An 18,833-nucleotide genomic window follows, 5' to 3' on the forward strand; every position below is an offset into this window, starting at 1 on the left:
TTAACGATGATGAAATCGCCAAAATAACCATTTTATTTTGTATTCATTGTACAAAGTGAAAGAAAAATGATGACAAAAGATTTGATGACTAGAACGGAACATATAGCGGTTGTTTTGAATAAATTCAGCATTGTCATAAATAAAGAGAACACAGAATACTGTCGCGCTTGTTTTGTGCTCGATGTCATTTTTAAAAACAAAACTAAAAATCAGTTATTTTATTTTTTGAGTCAGCATGATGTCATTGCCATTAACAAGTGTTAATAGGTCGACTGTGTGTATCACATAATCGAGGTGAGTTCAATATATTGTAATGTTTTTTTCTTGGGACGGATCAAGGATCGTATCCTCAAAAGAAACAGGTTATTGTAATTATTGGAATTTTTTTCCAAAAATTGTCTCTTTTTTTAAATTATATCTACGCGCAATTTTTTTATTTAAACATTAATTTACTGGACTTGCAGCTAGTTATTATCAATTCACGTTATCGAATTCTCATTTCAATACTTATTGTGGTATGTGTGTTCAGTGATTTTTTTTGTGTTGTCTTTGGACTCAGACACGGAATGAGTTCCGTTGGTGGGGCGGATTTTGTATAAAACGATATGCAAATGTATGTATTAGACGAACGCTTTTTTCAATAGCATAGTCAGTTTCTTGGTGGCGTTTGGTTTGGAATCGTGTCCAATTGATTTCGTTCGAACAACGAGCATAAGTTTCGACTTAATTTTCAAGTGTTTTTGAGAAGAAAAAAAAACAACAACAACAGAAACAAAAATGAACAGATTTTTTATTGTGGCAATTAGTTGTGTGATTGCACTGTTTTGCGTTAATTTGGCTGTAAGTCATCCACAAATTCAGCAGCAACAACAACAACAACAACAACAACCGCAACAACCACAATCAGGTATTTTGATCATTATTTTGAAATCGATTTTCAATACTTTGTACAATCATTATTTATGGTTTAGTTTCTTTATTCTATTTGCCATTCAATTTTTAACTATTTATGAAATATTTTCAATATTCTAAATCGATGTTATTTTCTGTACTAGAAAGATCAGTTCTCCCATAATTAACAAGAAAAAGCAAAAAAAAATTTATCAGTGTCGAGAATAAAAATTACGTTATTGTTGTAGGGCATGCGATTTCCATTATGTTCAGCTAAACAAATATGAGATGCCCTCAAGATCAAAATATGTGATTTTTCTTTTTAAATTATAAATCACATTGAAATGTGAAAATTATTGCCTTGTAAAATGATGAGCATTCACACCGAAGTTCATCTCATGAAATTTTGTCATGCAACGTAGAAACAAATTCGTTGTTGCGTTAAGTTTGATTGGCGCGTCATATCTATTTTGGATCCGATTTAATTGTGCATGAAATTGATAATAATCTTAATTTCAATATATAATTTTAAACAATTTCGTTTGCTTCAATTTGTGCGATTTAAGCATTTATTCTAGAATTGAATCGAATACAATTCTGAATAAGGTAGTCATCTCAGCTGCATTTAAACTGGTGTCAAAGCCATAATTAGAATACACGTTCGCAATAGTTGTGTTAATGTTCGCATAAATGTATAGCCAAAAGAGAGACAGGTTTTTCTCATTTACATTAGAGAAAATTTGCATAATTTATAAGGTTATGAAATCATACACATTCGTACGCAACATTGTTGTTAAAAATACAATAGCGGTACCATAAATAACATAAGTGAAACGAGTTACCGTATCAAAAACTCTTTGCCTAATTCAAGAAGGATATCAATTAGTTGACAAACAAAGAATTGAACCGATAAATATGTTGTATTCCTAGGTTGTAAAATCAAGAGTCGGAACCAGTTTTGTCTGTAATATAAAAATCAATGGGTTTTACCGCGAAATCAAGCTTCATAATAACTTACAAGAAGCACTTGCACAAAGTGAGACCCATCTGTTGATCTTATTTATAACAAGAAATATCATTGGTAAGCACATGACCGAATCATCATAAATTATTCATGTTAAGTGATATTTGTGGCACTTGAATAACGTAGATAACCTTTGTTAACTGTTTATTGTTGATTAAGAAAATTACGATGAACGAAAAAAAACCAAAAAATAAATAAATATGTTTTTTTTTATATATTTCAGGTGAGAGTCCGGTAACACAAACTTGCTTGGGATGTATTTGTGAGGCAATAAGCGGATGTAATCGAACTGCAATTTGTACTGGCGAAGTCTGCGGTTTATTCCGTTTGACTTGGGGATATTGGGCAGACAGTGGCAAACCAACGATTGCGGGTGAATCACCAACGTCAGAAACAGGTATTTTGCGTGTCTATTTCTTTACATACACTGGAACCGGAGCAACGAATAACTATTTTACATTTGAAACAATGTTTATTTAATGCGTTTGATACGCACAGCTCTGGTATAATTAAAATAAACTCCGGTTTCAGACTCGTTCATCGACATTGCTCTCTAAACTTGACCTCTTCAATACATATATTTCTTTGTTTCCAGCATATGCCAACTGTGCAAATGATGCATACTGTGCCGCTAGTGCCGTTCAAGGCTATATGACGAGGTATTTCTTTTTTCCTGAGTGTGACTAAGTCAAATACGGTTTTATACTTATATTTTTTTTTCACATAGATTTGGCCAAGATTGCAACGGCGATGGAAAAATCAACTGTTATGATCATGCGGCCATTCATTACAAGGGTGGATACGGATGCAAGGGTGACTTACCGGAAAAATATGGCAACGTATTTAATAGCTGCTTGGGACAATTCTTAAAGACGTAACTAATTTATTCGGAATTTGCTATCCTCACAATCGCTGTTTAAATATACTTACAACAATATCTTAAACACCTTTTTTTATTACATTTAACAAAAACATGAAAGAATAAGATTCAGTATTTATTCAAAAAAAAAAAAAAAACATTTAGATGCCCGCAAGACTGTCATGTATTATGTATGAAAAGCTACGGACACACATTGTGCTCCTTTTCAGTTTCAAAATTTGACAACTTCTAAATTCTGTAAAAAAATGAAATCTTTTTTTTTTTAAATAAAAAGTAAATAAGCCATATGTGTACTATTTTTTGTTCGTATTCTTTACAATTTGTTTTTTTTTTTTCATTTCAAATTACGTCGTTTTATCTATTGTATAAAAACAAAACAAAATATTAATAGTATGTGAAATTCTTGGAATGTTATTCAGATGTTACGAGACTTGCATCTGAATTATGTCTTTTAAGAAAACTTTTCAAATGGCCACGTTTCAATAAGATGCTAAGTTATTTTGTTTGCATTTGAGTTTGCAATGCTGATGCGTAACTATTGAAGGAATAATAGAATTGAATTGAACGACTATTCAGTATGTTTTATATTTACTTACTTGTATTTTTTAATTCAACTATTTCTCAGTTAGCGAATTAAGTTTTTTCCGATAAATGATTTCAACAATATAACGGTTGATTGCTTTCATATTTTGAAAATGGTTCAAAATGGAGAAATTATGTATTTTCATTTCTACATGAAGTGTGTTGAAACTTAATTCAATCCCGTGTGCAAAAAAATGGGACTTACAATGTAAGTATTACAGTTATAAATAAATAAAGTACAGTTATAAATAACAGCTGGCTAAGTTGATTGGTGTTTAATCAGCACAGTCGTCTATTTTTGGAAATTAGTTGCAAAGTTGAATCGAATTATTTTGTTTGAATCAATCACATATAGACAGTCAAAATGTTCCAAACTAGCCGGCAAATATTTTTATAGGCGAAAGAAGCTTGAAATCGTGTATGCAATTATTGTCATCGGTACAATTGATAGAATATCATTAAACGGCTGATTAGGCAGCCAATAATTTTCCACATGGGATCGCAATATAATTGCCAGTTAGATTTTCACATGTAAAAAAATTGTCAATACATAATATTGTTACCAGTTAATAATGTTGTTACCAGCAAATACCGTTTATCAGAGCATTATATGTGAGGAGGAGCACTCTGAAGCAGAGCTCAGTGTGGAGCAAAACATTAAAAGTTTGAAAAATATCCAACATTTCATCTCAATTTTAATTTTTTCTTTCATCTTTTAATAATTTGCTCCTCAACGATTGTAATCGTGGACGATTTTTTTTAAATCGGTCTTCGATTATGAAAAATCCTTTGCCGAATAAGATCGTGAACGCTTTATAGCCATCGTGATTACAATCGTGCGTTTAGCAAATAGGACCTTCAATGCTCTTCCGATTCCTGAGGGCGCTCTGAAAAACAGTTTCAAAATATTTTTATTTTATCCGTGAAAGTAGATCTCATTGTTGCTTGTTTGACGAACACGAATAAAATGAATATGCGAAAGTGAACGGCGAGCTTATAATTTCTATTTGGATGTTGTTTGTGTTTGAACGAGAAACAAAAACATGAAATTTAATTTAATGTTTTTATTTGCCACAGTTTCCCAGTTGGCCCCAACTGATGACCGGTCACATCGTTCAAGGATCATATCATTTATAAAGCTGCCAATTTTTATGACAACCGCGTTTTAGCGTGGGGAAAACAATTAATTTGTAAGTATAAAGATTCTTCTGAATTTAATTATTTGTTGATTATTTTTCATTCTTTTCTTTTATGGTTCTCTTCTCCCTCAGGTATCTATCTACATTGTACAATTCATTTATAGATCATAAACATTATATTGGATATAGCCTTCACATGATATTCTCTAATTTGCATTTCATTGGACAAAATTAACAACATAGCTTCTATAGCTGGTAAGTGAAGATCGAAAAAGGTGTAATTAATAAAGATTTTTTGAAGGGGTTTATTTTAAATCTGTTCCTTAATGGGGGAAGACATAAACTATGATTGACAAATAAATTTTAATTTATATTTTGGACCCGTATATTTGCTTAGATTTATTTTTATCATCATTCTAAATGGAGACTTTAATACGTGTGTGGTTGGTGAGAAATACATTACAAAACCTTGACCGACACTTATTCAAATTTATGAAGAAATTACCTTCAACTGTTGTCTTTCAACTCAACAAAATAAAAATAATGTATGTTAACAAAAACAATGGATTTACTACAAGATTTATAGCATTTTTATATCAACTATTTGCAAATGGGATTGAAGGTGTGCTTCCGTACTGCATAATGCTATCATATCAAGATGAGGTGAACAATAAGTTCATTGCACTGTTGTACAAATATTTTGACATTTCAAAACATATTAGTTAACAAAGTCTTTTGCGGCAGTTTTCTGCTCGCTTGGTAATCGCAATTCGAATGGAATTATGAATGGTATCTGACGAAATGAATTGAGAAAATGAAAAAAACAACAACATGGTATAGCTGTATTTTCTCTTGCGATAGACCGATTCGATTTCGTAGTTTGTTCAGTTTTTCTGTATCGTTAATTCTGAAAAGCACAACAGTACCAATATGAGTATTGAAATGTATACATCATCATTTGAAATGAATGTAATCATAATCCAAAAAGTAGATATCGAGTGTGAAATATTCATATGACCATCTTCGGCATTTCAATTAATTTGTGTGCAATTTACCAGACTAGACAACGAAATCTATCTAGCGTTTTATCTTATTGACATATGTGTGTTAATTGGTAATGCTACAATGTCCATTTGAAAAGAAATAAACATGTCACCACACTCGCCAATATTTTGAATAGAAGTACACTTTAACAATAATAAAAGCAATAACCACGTTATAAATGTGCTAAAACACACGCTTAAAAAAAAGACAATGGCCATTCGTTGATCGGAAACAATTACGCTTAACATTGTTTCAACTTGAAATGGTTGTCGTCTGGCTGAGAGTTAAAATAATAACATTTGCCCCACTGAATAACGCGCGCACACCGCTTTTGCATTTACATAATAACATCGATCACTTGGTTTATCGAGTAACATGTTCAGAACTTTTGCACTGTTCGCGACAACACGAATCGTTTAGACTTGCTCACCGACCATAAAATAAAATTTGTTGATCAACATTTAACTAGGACTGCAACAAGACATCGTAGTGACATATTTCTATTGAGAAAACTCTTCATACAGTGCATAAAATAAGTGCAAAAGAGTTTGCTGTAATATTTTATTGAAATAAAAACCGTTTGAACAACAAACAAGTGACTTAAGTGACTCAATAGTGAAGCATCGTTGCTAAATTTGAATCATGTAAAACGAAAAGTTTTCTTCCAATCAGGATACATTTCTTTCATACTCTTTCAAATTAATTGTATCTAAGTCGAGCAAATTGTGCATCAGCGTGAATTTTCAAAAATTATCATTTACAGTTATTTTCAAACCAATTTCCGTATATCGGCTCTTTTCCATCGATTTAAAATCGCACTAAATCATAGCATATTATTAATTGTTCGGAAAAAAAAGAGTGAGGTGCCGAATTAATTTCTGAATAATTTTCCTTTTTTAAACCAATTGTCTCATTTGACAACAGATCGATAAAAAAAATTGTAACATACGAAAAAAAGACGCACATATCGTTATTTTGATATACGGGAAATGAGGCAATGATTGAAAATATATAATCTTGTCACACATGCAAGCATCGAAACAGTAAACAATAAAAGCACGAACTAGAAATCATAAACAAAAAAAAATTCACGAGAAACGATTGCAAGAAAATTGCTTGCGGATGTACAACTAGTTTATGCAGAATTCAGAGCATATCGCAATACAATGACGTTATCGGGAGCAGGATTAGCGCTTTGTTCACTATTCACGCTATATTTTGGTGAGTATATATCTATTTATGTGCAAACACAAATATGAGCAAGAAAAAAAACGTTGGAATAACTCGTCAACTGTCATTTGCATCAGAGATATCACACCATTCATAACATTTATTGTTGGTTATTCATTTTGAATGATTCAAAGAGGTATTAATGGTCATTTGTTGATTAATCATCATTATTATGTCGCAACTCAAATAAGTGTGAAATAGAAAAAGAGTCGCATCACGCGAATGATCACATTTTTGAAAATGATCTACTCTCCGATAATTGCTCTGATTCGTGCGCACAGAATATTATTCAAACAATAACTTCAACAAGATATTCTAATGCTTAAACAAGAAAATTCAATCAAATCGAATGGGTTTTAAATTTTATGTAATATCTTTCAATTTGTAAACGACGAAATGGAGATAGATTATATCTAAACATGGCCTTTGTAGTAAACAAAATTCGAATTTTTCCTTTTGGTGCAGTGACTGCCGTGTCTAAAGATGTATATTATTGTCTTTTTCTGTAGCATTGAAAAAAAAATAGTTTTTCATTTGATTTTCGGTATTATTTGCTTAACAGGCGGCTCACCAGTTATATACTCGCCAGCACCTCGGGGCGATTGCCATAATTGTTGCCCAATTCGGGAGCCAAGGGACATTAAATTCTTCTTATACACAAGGTAAATAATATCAACTACATATTGTCATCAACTCGTGTCGTCTTCTTCATTTAATTTTCGTTCAATATTTCAGATCGAATCCAATCAAAGCCGATGTACTTTACTTATCTGACAAAAAGCGTTTTGAATCATCAAACTTTAATAAATCGAATGTTCTGATTGTTTATTTACACGGATTTTCGGAAAGTGTACCCGGCGGATCTGGACAAAGTAGCCAAGAAATTCGGGACGGTATGTACTAAAATAAAAATAGATCTTTTATTTATAACAAAATACGTATTCGTAATTAATGGAATTAATTTTATTTTTTGATTGTGCTAAATCGCAAAAAATTCTTTGAATGTCAAACACAAATAGTAACTGTTTTTTCTAATCAAAATTGATTGCCACTGCGTTCGTGTTTTGATAGCGTTCTTAAAAGCAAATGACAACAACATTTTGTTAGTGGACTGGAGCCCAATCACCGCTTTGCCATGGTAATGATTCACACACACACTTTTTTCTATTACGACTACAGATGTACTATAATTTTCATTTGAACCGATGTTAAATTTTGCAAGGTATTGGAATTCTGTACAAAATGTGCCGCGTGTAGGAAGGTATTTGGCACGTTTTATCAAATTTCTCAATGAAAATGGAGTGAATATGCAACGGATTCATTTGATTGGCTTTAGGTATGAGTGATTCAGTTTTCGTTTTCATTTAATAAAATATTTCTTGTGTGCAAATATCAAAAAAAAAAAAATTGAACGTATAGTTTGGGAGCTGAAGTGGCCGGATTTGCTGGGAAAACGCTAAAAGAATGGAATCTTAGTTTGTCAAGGATAACAGGTACACTGATTCGAAGAAAAACATATAAAAGAATCGATTTTATAATTTGTCATAATTGTCGAAAGGTCTGGATCCTGCATTTCCCCTTCATATGTTCATTAATAAATCGACGAGATTGAGTGTGGATTCGGCTGATTTTGTTGATGTCATTCACACAGATGGTATTTTCGATTCGCACCAACCGTTATGATAGTCAAACTAAATTGCGTTCTTTATTTTTCAGGTGGAATTCTTGGCTATCCATGGCCACTTGGTATTTGCCATCAACATTTGAAACTAAAAATGCAATTTTTTTTTTAAAAATCCCTTTTTCTCAGGCCATGCAGATTTCTATCCGAATCGAGGTGTTCTACAGCCCGGTACTGTTGCTGTTTGTTTGTTGTTGTTGTTGTTGTTTTTATTACCGTTGTTTTTTTTTCTTCTTCTTTTTGCTTTTTTTCGGATGTGGTCATAGGTTGCGTAGCACAAGAGATATCAAAAAATCGATGGTACACTATTGTGGGTATGTTGGAAACTTTCGACGTCATTTTTATGCTAGTTTTTATGCTATCTAGTTTTGAAAATTGTCCATAGTTGGCTGCAGTCACCAGAGAGCATGGGAATATTTTATTGAATCACTCAGTCGGCCAAGTGCTTTTTTGGCAACATACTGTGAACCAACTACTGAACCAAAGTCGTTGTTACCAATAAACAATCAAACCGAAATAAACTGTGATAAAAAAATTTCAGCTTACATGGGCTTCAGTGCAGACACAAGGTAATTTGACGCGAATATATTTATTGAAATCATTTCGAAACAGCAAGACTATCTTCTAAGATTCTACTACACACTGTTTTCACAGTGTCCTTTGCTTTATTTTGGTTGTATACAATACTTCCACATTTGCAAAATCCAATTGAAATTTCGATGTATTTCAAAACGATGTGATTAATTGTAAAAATGTGATTCATTTGGTTTGTAGGTTACGAGGTAAATTCTATTTGTCAACGAATAGTGAACCACCATTTGGTAAAAATTGAAGCAGCGCTGCAAGATCGGAGAGTTTTGTAGTTGCTGAGCAAAATCAAATAAACGATCGAGCCCAAAGTTATGCTAAATTATTATTTATTCCAAGTTGGAACAACTGTCAGTCATAATACTAGATTTATAAGGGGCAATGCTTTTCATACCATATTAGATTCAACGGATTTATTATGGTGAAACGATTTATTTGCTGACAGTGACAAAATGATTGAAAGCAACTAATTATCAACATTTCTATGATTCTGCCATTTACTTTTTTATGACAATTTCAGAAAATTAAGAACCATCCCAGTAATATAATTAATTGTTAATCACAATAAACGCCTATCAAAACTCTTGAATATAGATTATCATTGATTAAAAGCATTGTATTGTATATTAGTTAGCTCTTGAGATAAGAAAACAAAAAATACAGTTAATTCAACTATCAATTTGAGGAATTCTTCTTTAAAGAATTTTACTTTTTCGAAAAGAGAAGAAAATAAAGTGATAAGAAGTGGTATATGAAAAGATTTAAGATGATGATAGTAAAAATAAAGGCACGACAATTAATTGAACATTTCAATTTTTTGCCTTGATCATTAGCACTAATTTTGATGTTTTATCTGAGGCACTGTTTCATTTTTATTTGAAATAAAGAAATTATTACGTTCAGCACTTTGTTTTTTTTTATTCAAAGCAAAAAAAACTAGATTGATGGTGTTTCTACGTGGAATGAAGGCGAAAAACTATGAACTTGATTTATGGACGATAGTCAAGATCTTCACTGGGTTTAGGTCCATTTGATGGCCGATCTGAGGGTTTAATATAAGGAAATTCCGCATTATTTTCGTAGCTAGCAAGAAATACACGATCTTTCAGAAAATCTTCGGGGTACTTCGTCAGCAAATACGTCCAGCACAAATATTGTTTTCTATTAGAAAATAGAATCATGAAATATAAACGAGCGAGAAAAGCAAGAAGAAAAAAGAGAAAGAGAGAGATCTTACCCGTCATCACTTTTGACGGCAATTTGTTTTCTCAAATAATAATGTGGATGACCTTCGAATTCATCCAACCTGGCCAACATTTGTTCATCCACTTCATAAATTTCTCCATTTATATTAAGACCGACGTCTTTTAAATCCACCAGAAACGGAATGTTGTATCGTGTGCCCATCACCATTGGATATTTATCATCCGTCGTACCATTTCTAATGAAACGTGATGCTCCATTAGCTGGATCCAACATCAAATAATGATTTGGTTGATTGATTTTCAAAGTGCCGTACACAAAAATTAGGAACATTTCTGTATGCAGCATTATTGAAATGACAGCAAAAAGATCACCGATGACAATAAAAAGACGTTTGCTGACGTTTTCGTTTGAATGACGTTTGAGTTAACGTTCGAATTTATTTGGAATGAGCGCAATTTTTGAATAACCGAATTCTAACAATTTTAAAGTCGAATTGAATGCTACAATTTGATGATTCGGTTTTATAACGGAGAGTTTATCAACATAATCATTGATAACTTATCAATGATAAGTTTGTTGGTTTTGAGTTTTTTCCACACACAACAAAATATACGGTCAAATCAAATGAAGGTGCGGTCATATTTTCACCATTTTGGCAATTTGGTGGAATGATCGTCATGTTTAAAGTCCAGATCTGCGACCGATTGGCCGATCCGTACTCTCGTAGCCACTGAGTAATTGAAACTTGCCTTAAATAATAATGTAGACAATCTGGACAAAAAATAATCGCGCACTTGCTAAATTTCCCCATTCATATTATGTCCAATATATGGTAAAGCCATTCAAAAATTGAACAAAATATGAGAATTTGTTTACTATTTCAGACCAGAATTGAAAAAAGGTACTCCCCTTCAATTTGATATAGTGTAAACACATTCAGTCTCATTCGATGGGAAATACTGCAATAGCAATCGATTATATGATGCAGGTGTATCAAAATGATGAAATGTCATCTGTTTTCAACAGTGAATAGATTGAGCTACAGCTATATCATTGCCATTTTCACAGCTTCTATTCATAGGTGCTATTGATGACTTTATGATACAATTCCGAACGAAATGTTCAAAATGTAAATAGAACAATAGATTTATTGATTTTAGTATTTTTTTGCATAAACAAATCAATAGGTCTATTGTCCGGAATTGTATCATAAAATTGCTGTCCGTATGCGTGGTTCACAAATAGCAACTATGAATAAGAGCTGTGAAAATAGCACTGCTATAGCTGTAGCCCAATCTATTCACTGGTTTTCAATAAACAATCTTCAACGAGAACCGTCTCAATATCTCTTTGGCAATTTTTGACTTGATTATGAATGAGTAGGTATTTGCAGTACTTGCTATTATTGTCAGTCCGAGAGCAAAAGGTCGTTGTTGCTCACGCATCAGATCGTTCGAAGCATTCCAACGTAGAAATCTTTGTTATCAAAATGAAATCGGTGTTATTTTTCGGTTACATCCTGGCGATGATGGTAAGTTTTGTCGTTGAACACCATACCATAGCTAATAAATATTTATTTTTCAGAATTTGCTAAATAAATCTATTACAACACATAAATGTTGCGGTCATAATATTATTGAAACAATAAACCTAAATCTGTCGCTTGGTGAAGCTCCACATTGGGATAAGAGATGTCAATCCTGGTATTTTACCGATTTTTATGCCGAATCAGTGACATTGTATCGTTTAGAATATGCAACATTGAAGTTATATTCCGCAAAAATTCCTGGTGTACATAATGTATCGTATATGCTTCCGACTGAAGATGATGAACATTTATTCCACGTCGGACATGATCTTGAAATGATTCTTGTTAAATGGGATGGATTTTCTCCCATCGCAAAGAAAATAGATGTACTTTTTAGAGTGCAACAAAGCCCAAAATACGCAATGAATCGTTTACATGTTGGGAAAGCTGATCCACGTGGTAGATTATTTACTGTAACGTATAATACAAAGCTTTGTGGTGACGTTGCATTATCATCAGTTTATCGAGATTCGTGTTTTAATGGTTTAACATCAATTTTTACACATCAACGATCTCCAGCTGGTTTGACGTGGAACCCAAAAACGAATCGATTTTATTACTTTGATTTGTGTTATCCCGATATTTATGAATGTAAATGGAACTCGAGAACTGGCGATATACGTACGTTTCCACATGAAAATTACTTGATTTATTTTTGTTTTATACAAAATTTGTTTGCATGCAGGTGATTGTCGTGTGATTTTCGTACTTGAAATGGATAATCCGATAACATATGTTTTGAGTGGATTAACAATTGATCGGAATGGTTATATTTATTTTTGTATTTTTAACAAATCTGTTGTACTAAAAGTTGATCCAAGGTGAGTAAAATTCTACTCATTAAATGTTATTGGCCCTGTGGATGCGTGTTGAAATATTATTTTATTGTAGAAATGGCGAAATTGTAGAAGAATTCAAGTTCGAAGTTCCAACAGTGATTTCGCTGTCATTTGGTGGCTCTAATTTGGATACGATGCTTGTTACAACATCAAATACAAGAATAAATTTGGAAAATGGTACAATTATTCAAAGTGATTTACCGAAAAATGCGGGCTCACTTTTCCTAATCAAATGTATGAAAGCTCGTGGATATCCTGGCCAAAATGTTCGACTTTGTCCAAAGGCTAGAAAAAAATTAAAGTTGTAGGAACATGATGCAAGTAAAGATTCAGATTCAAATGAGAGTTTTTAATTCAAATAAACCATTCAAACCGAAAATAAATAATTTTGGCACAAGATTTTTTTAAATACATTTTTGACACTATCATATGTAGAAAAATATGTGATTTACCCAATTTTATGAAATTCGAGCTCAACCCTAGGGGGAATTATCTATACGGGGAATATAGTATAAATAGATGAAGACATCGCAAGTATGCCGCATATACGCTGCATATATGCGTATAAACCATATATATACGGAGTTATTTGCAAATATTATTTGCAAATATTCTTCGGTATATACGGTTTATATTCTTATACGCAGCATATTCGTTACTTATTTTATTCGATATTTTCCCCTAGGCTCAACCTTTAAACGAGCTCAAAAACAAGTTCTTAAGGGCGACGATCTTTCAGAAATTCTACCAACAATATGACAGCCACTACTTCTCAGCCACTTCATAAATAAAAACCTCGTTGAAATGGTCTTTCACAAATGGTTGAAAACATTCACTTCAAGTCTTCACAAAATGTTAAAAATGCTATTTAAAAACTAAACAAAAACAATTTTAGAAAGAAAATAGGAAATGTAAACTCAATTTTTGGTTTAAATTATTTGTTTATTAATGTTTTTGTTGTTGTGTTTCATCTTTTAAGTGTAATTGTTTTTTTACTTGAGTTTCACGAAATTACAATTTAAAAGAATTCAACCTCTTTTAATTTTATGCGAGCATTTAATGCGTTCACTTCACTGAGGGCAAAATTAAATTAATATTTTGCATTTGGTGTACCAAAGCTATCATTGAGTATTTTATTGAACTCATTTTGATAATCAGCCCAAAAAACGAGCAAATTTGGCATCCTCATAAAAAAATGTGGAAGCTCAAATTATACCGAATTTTTCAAAGAAAATATAAAATATTCAATATTGCAAATTTAAGATATTATTCTGCCAAATCTCCAAATGTCGTCAATTGAAAGAAAACATATGTGTTATTACATTTCTGTAACTTATTCGTCAAAATTATTTGGATATCATTTTGTTCGTAAAAAAATGTTATGATTTTCTGTCCATTTCTTCCTCTCGCCTCAATTCCAATTGAAATATATCTGTTAAATGGTTGCTCCTTGGATGTGAGATAATTAAATTAAATTAAAATCAAAAAACGGTTAAATTAATCTAGAAAATATTTGTAACTGCATTGTCACAATCCAATTCGCAACCATTAACTGTCATTCTACTTTTGATTGATTTCAAGAGAAAATACACCCTACAATATATTGTCACATCTAGGTAAATGTGAGAAATAACAATTTTGTTCTTTTAAGTACATTTATAATTCAATCAGTTACATTTGAGTGAGTTTTGTAATAAATGGGATGCGTTAATCTATTGCCAATTCGTTAATTTATTTAGTTACTCGGGTTACAAATCTAATTGCATTTTATCGAAATATCATCGAGACCATTGTATGTCCTTTCGTTACAGTCAAAGCAATACAATGCTAGTTAATGGTATTGTGGTCATTGTATGCTTCATAGTTCGGCTGAATTTATTGTGGAGTCGATTCATTTTCGGCTTTGATTGTATAAGCCTATTTTTGCATTTCTTTAATATCGATTACTTTCTCTGTCCGAATATTTCCCACTTATTTTACTGACTGAATAGCGATCAGAGTATGCATCATTGTAACGATCAACTTTATAGTTTATCTCATGCGGTGTGTAACCAATATTCTTCTGCCAATATCGCGTCCAATACAAATCCTCGTTACGAAGTTGTGCTGGCGTTTTTGCATCACGACAAACCACCACACAGTAAATCATGCTGCCAATTAACGTTGCAAATCCAAATATTAAAAATACTAATCCTAGGATCCTGCACAAATTGAAAAATGTGGAGAAAAACTTTCATTAAAAATAAATGAAAACAATTACAACCATACGTATTTTGAAAACGGCTCTTACCAAACAAATAACGGCTCGATAAATTGTATAACAATAACAAAACCGAGTGTTACTAATATTAAACCCAAATTAAGAAGCAACATAAGACAGCAAACACCTTTAACGTTCGGACAAAATGGATTTGGTGCAGACATTGCTTCGATACGGGCACCGGCTCGTCGTGAACGATTACTGCGACCCGTTTTCGCTGAACTAGCAACTGAATACAAACTTCGCGGTCCATGTGCATGTGATCGATGCGTGTATCGACTGTTATAAAAATGAATTAATTTCGTTGTTAAAATAGATTTGTATTATTTTAAATTTACCTGTATTCAGATGGTGCTCTATTGCTCTCTCTATATGCTGCACTTGTGACGTATATATCACTACCGGTGTCACCGCCATTCTCGTAGCTCAATGCCGATGGTGCTCGAGGTGGTACTCTCGTTGGTGGTCCGTACGTTGGACCCAAATTTTTTGGGCCAGCATTCAAATCGTTGCGATGATATTTATCTCGATGTACATGTGGAGGTGATGTGTTTCGTTCATTTGCTGTTGTATATTCCGATAATGTGCGTTCAGATGGGGCACGTTGACTCTCTTCACCGTCCGTCCAATAGCCACGATTTGAATGTGAATAATCTACGGCATCTACTCCACGTGTAGCAACATAGTGACCATTTTTTAATCTATTTTTTTCCAATGTGGATTCAACAAATCGATTATTTTTCATTGAGTTTATGGTTTAATGAAAAAAAATAATTGGTTCTAAAATAAAAAATCGGTCTTACTTTTTAACAGATCTTTCATGGACCTTCGGCATTTTGTTGAATATCTGATGAAATTTGTACAAAATTTAAATATATGTTGTTTTATTGTCACTGATTCATGTTGCCATCATTAGTTATGTCTTGTCACAATCTGAAATTATCAACATATCAATGAAATTAAAATCGTTATTCCTCGAAATCCATTAGTGTTGTGAATAAATTAAATTTTTGCACGCTGACTTGTGATGACCGGTCTTGTCAGTCGATGGTTTTCTATTTTGAATTATTCTTTTCAGCATTCAGCTTTCTAAAGACACAAGTAGTCTATTCTTTTTTTTTACGAAAGAAGACGAAAAAAATTCAATAAACTCTTCTGAATACTGAATACCAAAAAAATCAAATTATTATTAAAGCAGAGCATGTACTTGAACAAATTTCACCTCAATTCAAAGCGAGCACGAGCGATTTCAAAATGACAAAAAAAATGTTGCTTGTTCCGTGAAATTAAATTGGGACATGCGCGCTTTATTTCATTTCTTTAGGTAATTGAAGTGCGTCAATTGACGAATTTTTGTAATTCTATAAAAAAAACTTTTTTTTATTATTGCATTGTTCCGTAGCTAACATCGAAAATAAAGGTCAAAAGAATGCGATTATTAACTGATTTTACTCGTTAACCCCCTTAAAACGCTGTGCCAAAATGTTTGTCTCAACAACTCGGTTCGATAGAAAGAGCGATAGATAAACAAAATAGAGCCAGAGAGAAGTAGTAAAAAAGAAGAATGTAGCATATTACATTGAGATGTTGAGATAATCAATTTGTACACAGACAAAATGGTGATCTCAACCTCAATCTGCTTAGAATTTTGCAAAAAAATAATAATATTATTAACAAAAATAAAACGTGAAAAATTGCATTATTCAAATTTTGAAATGAATACGATATAACCATTCTCGTTCTTGAGTGAATCTCTATTTCTCTTTTTTTTTGCTTTAAACTATGTCCCTGTCTTGTTCTTCTATTCAAATGCAAACAATGGCTTAAGAATATTGAATATACTTTCTTCGTGCGCGTAAAATTCTTCTCCATCTTCACGCAATCATTCATTTTCTCTGTTGCTTATTGAAATAATTAATCTGAAATAAAGTGGTGGACGTATTTTTGCATGGAATGCAAAAAATGTATGTTTTCAATTCATGCAACAAAACGGATATTATTATTTGCATGCTTGTTATGATATCTCTTTTGATAGTTACACAAACGGTAAAGTTGAATTGCTTAACATCGTTCGTTGCACAAATGTTTATGCATATTTCTATTTCTCTTTTACAAAGTGCGCACTAATGAGAAATTACAGAAATTCACTCAGTTCGTAAATGTGTTCTGTGGGAGCGATAAGAATTCTTCTTGTTGTTTTCTCGCGTTTTTTTCCCTCGTTCATTTCAGATTTAATTTGCATTCAGCGATAAAATGAAATGAAAACTTATGATTTGTTGAAAAGGTCTCATTTGCATATCAAACAAAATTGGCAAATATTTAACATGTGTTATTATACATCAAAAAGATCATAAAAATTTAAAAAAAACTTTGAAGCGATTATATGATTTCGAAATGGATAATGAAATCGTTTATTGTCAATTGCATGAAATCATCATCATTGATGCAGTAGCATTTGCAATTTGTGCTCGCATCGTGGTGACATTTTCATTTCATTAAGGTAGCGCGAGCGCACAACATGATCTCGTGCATATGTATGAACTAACAATGCAGATCGGTATATATATTTTTTTTCCGTTTCGAATCTGGTTTTGAAAGTCAATATTCTGTGCAATATATACAATGTAATGGAAACACACACACACACACTCACACTTTAATTACGAATATTCGATTGGTTTGCGAGTAAAAATAAATTGAATAGGCTTGTAGCGTTTGGGATGGATTAAATTACTATTATTGTATACACCTGTATGGCAGAAATTCAATTCTGGAGACTGATAGAGAGAGCGCAAGCGATGATGTATAAAGAGTAGAAGAGACGATAATTTGAATGACGAATCGAGCGAGAGATAGAGAGAGATGGGGTTTTCGTGGAAACAAAAAATAGCACAGAGACGTGAGATTTCAAATTAAAAGATCGTATCGAATGTATGAACAAAAGCATCATTCTCAAAATGAAATAATCACATTTTTGTATCGTTTCTTTTCTTTATAAAGAAAGCACTTGGTCATTTCATTTCCCTCAAAATAAGAAAGAACGGTGTTTTTCCATTTTTCATGGAAAATCGTGCTAGCAACATTTATGACGAATAAATTGTAAAATTCAACCAACATAAGTGTGATTTGCGTTGAAAAATGATGACCTAATCCACAAAAAAAAAAACCACAGTTTGCATTGACACTTAGTTCATTTGAAATTCCGATAAATGGCAATGTGTGGGAATTTCATTGCAAACAAGTCTCAAGCGCGAATATATTTTCGTTCGAAATAGTTTGATCGTGTTATGTGTGCTTTCATGTGTCTCTTCTACGTTTTGGGCAAGAATCAAAGCCCACACACATATAAAAAGGCACACCACTGAAGAAGTTTTAATGCACCAATAAAGAAGCAAAAAAAGACATCATAAATCCGTCAACGCAAAAACAACAAACTATTTTTTTTATTACACACTTGTTTGCATCAAATCTATAATTTTTTTTATATAATATCATAATTTATTCCACGGATTAGGTAACTTCGCATTGTAAGACATGAGAGAAGAAGAAGAAAAAAAACAATCATAAATATGTGAATCACAATTGAAACAAAGTGTGTGTGTGTGTGTCGTTTTTACAAAACGAAGAAAATTGAGCTCCATACTCGCACGCTGTAAACACTTGTGCGCAATTCCATCACCGACGACAACAATTCATATGTTTCTTTATTTTATTGTTTTTTTTTTTGTCAATATTTATTCGGTAGCAATAGTACACTCACGAACACACACACACAGCGAGAAACACGCAAACAAAACAATTACGATCACGTCGTTGAAACAAAGAAATGAAGACAAAGTGATTTTATTTTCTGCACGATTGAATTTAGTCCTTTCTTTTTT

At 32.3% G+C, this 18,833-nt stretch overlaps 5 protein-coding genes across 5 annotated transcripts; 3 read left to right on the top strand and 2 right to left on the bottom strand.

Moving 5' to 3' along the window:
- The first annotated feature begins 618 nt into the window (after positions 1-618).
- LOC116340060 (lysozyme-like) lies at positions 619-3,091 on the top strand. The gene is made up of 4 exons (XM_031766240.1): positions 619-907; positions 2,139-2,312; positions 2,511-2,574; positions 2,643-3,091. Exons 1-4 carry the CDS (start codon positions 778-780, stop codon positions 2,791-2,793), a joined length of 519 nt encoding a protein of 172 aa, XP_031622100.1. The 5' UTR covers positions 619-777; the 3' UTR covers positions 2,794-3,091.
- Positions 3,092-6,241: 3,150 nt separating this feature from the next.
- LOC116340046 (lipase member H-like) lies at positions 6,242-9,625 on the top strand. The gene is made up of 13 exons (XM_031766218.1): positions 6,242-6,265; positions 6,485-6,781; positions 7,353-7,452; positions 7,526-7,683; positions 7,862-7,928; positions 8,013-8,126; positions 8,210-8,283; positions 8,349-8,444; positions 8,507-8,536; positions 8,601-8,642; positions 8,738-8,785; positions 8,857-9,040; positions 9,246-9,625. Exons 2-13 carry the CDS (start codon positions 6,727-6,729, stop codon positions 9,301-9,303), a joined length of 1,026 nt encoding a protein of 341 aa, XP_031622078.1. The 5' UTR covers positions 6,242-6,265; positions 6,485-6,726; the 3' UTR covers positions 9,304-9,625.
- Positions 9,626-9,911: 286 nt separating this feature from the next.
- LOC116340049 (putative gamma-glutamylcyclotransferase CG2811) lies at positions 9,912-10,743 on the bottom strand. Its single transcript, XM_031766222.1, has 2 exons — positions 10,297-10,743; positions 9,912-10,220 (listed from the first exon to the last, which is right to left on the bottom strand). The coding sequence occupies exons 1-2, from the start codon at positions 10,608-10,610 to the stop codon at positions 10,049-10,051; spliced, it is 486 nt and encodes a 161-aa protein (XP_031622082.1). The 5' UTR covers positions 10,611-10,743; the 3' UTR covers positions 9,912-10,048.
- Positions 10,744-11,754: 1,011 nt separating this feature from the next.
- LOC116340309 (putative sugar lactone lactonase YvrE) lies at positions 11,755-13,101 on the top strand. The gene is made up of 4 exons (XM_031766744.1): positions 11,755-11,796; positions 11,850-12,474; positions 12,539-12,674; positions 12,745-13,101. The coding sequence occupies exons 1-4, from the start codon at positions 11,755-11,757 to the stop codon at positions 12,998-13,000; spliced, it is 1,059 nt and encodes a 352-aa protein (XP_031622604.1). The 3' UTR covers positions 13,001-13,101.
- Positions 13,102-14,405: 1,304 nt separating this feature from the next.
- LOC116340047 lies at positions 14,406-15,885 on the bottom strand. Its single transcript, XM_031766219.1, has 4 exons — positions 15,756-15,885; positions 15,291-15,653; positions 14,983-15,231; positions 14,406-14,893 (listed from the first exon to the last, which is right to left on the bottom strand). The coding sequence occupies exons 1-4, from the start codon at positions 15,785-15,787 to the stop codon at positions 14,626-14,628; spliced, it is 912 nt and encodes a 303-aa protein (XP_031622079.1). The 5' UTR covers positions 15,788-15,885; the 3' UTR covers positions 14,406-14,625.
- Between the last annotated feature and the right edge of the window lie 2,948 nt (positions 15,886-18,833).

Source organism: Contarinia nasturtii, unplaced genomic scaffold (genome assembly GCF_009176525.2).
Source record: "Contarinia nasturtii isolate CC-2019 unplaced genomic scaffold, AAFC_CNas_1.1 Cnas_scaffold_630, whole genome shotgun sequence".
Classification (NCBI taxonomy): Eukaryota; Metazoa; Arthropoda; class Insecta; order Diptera; family Cecidomyiidae; genus Contarinia; species Contarinia nasturtii.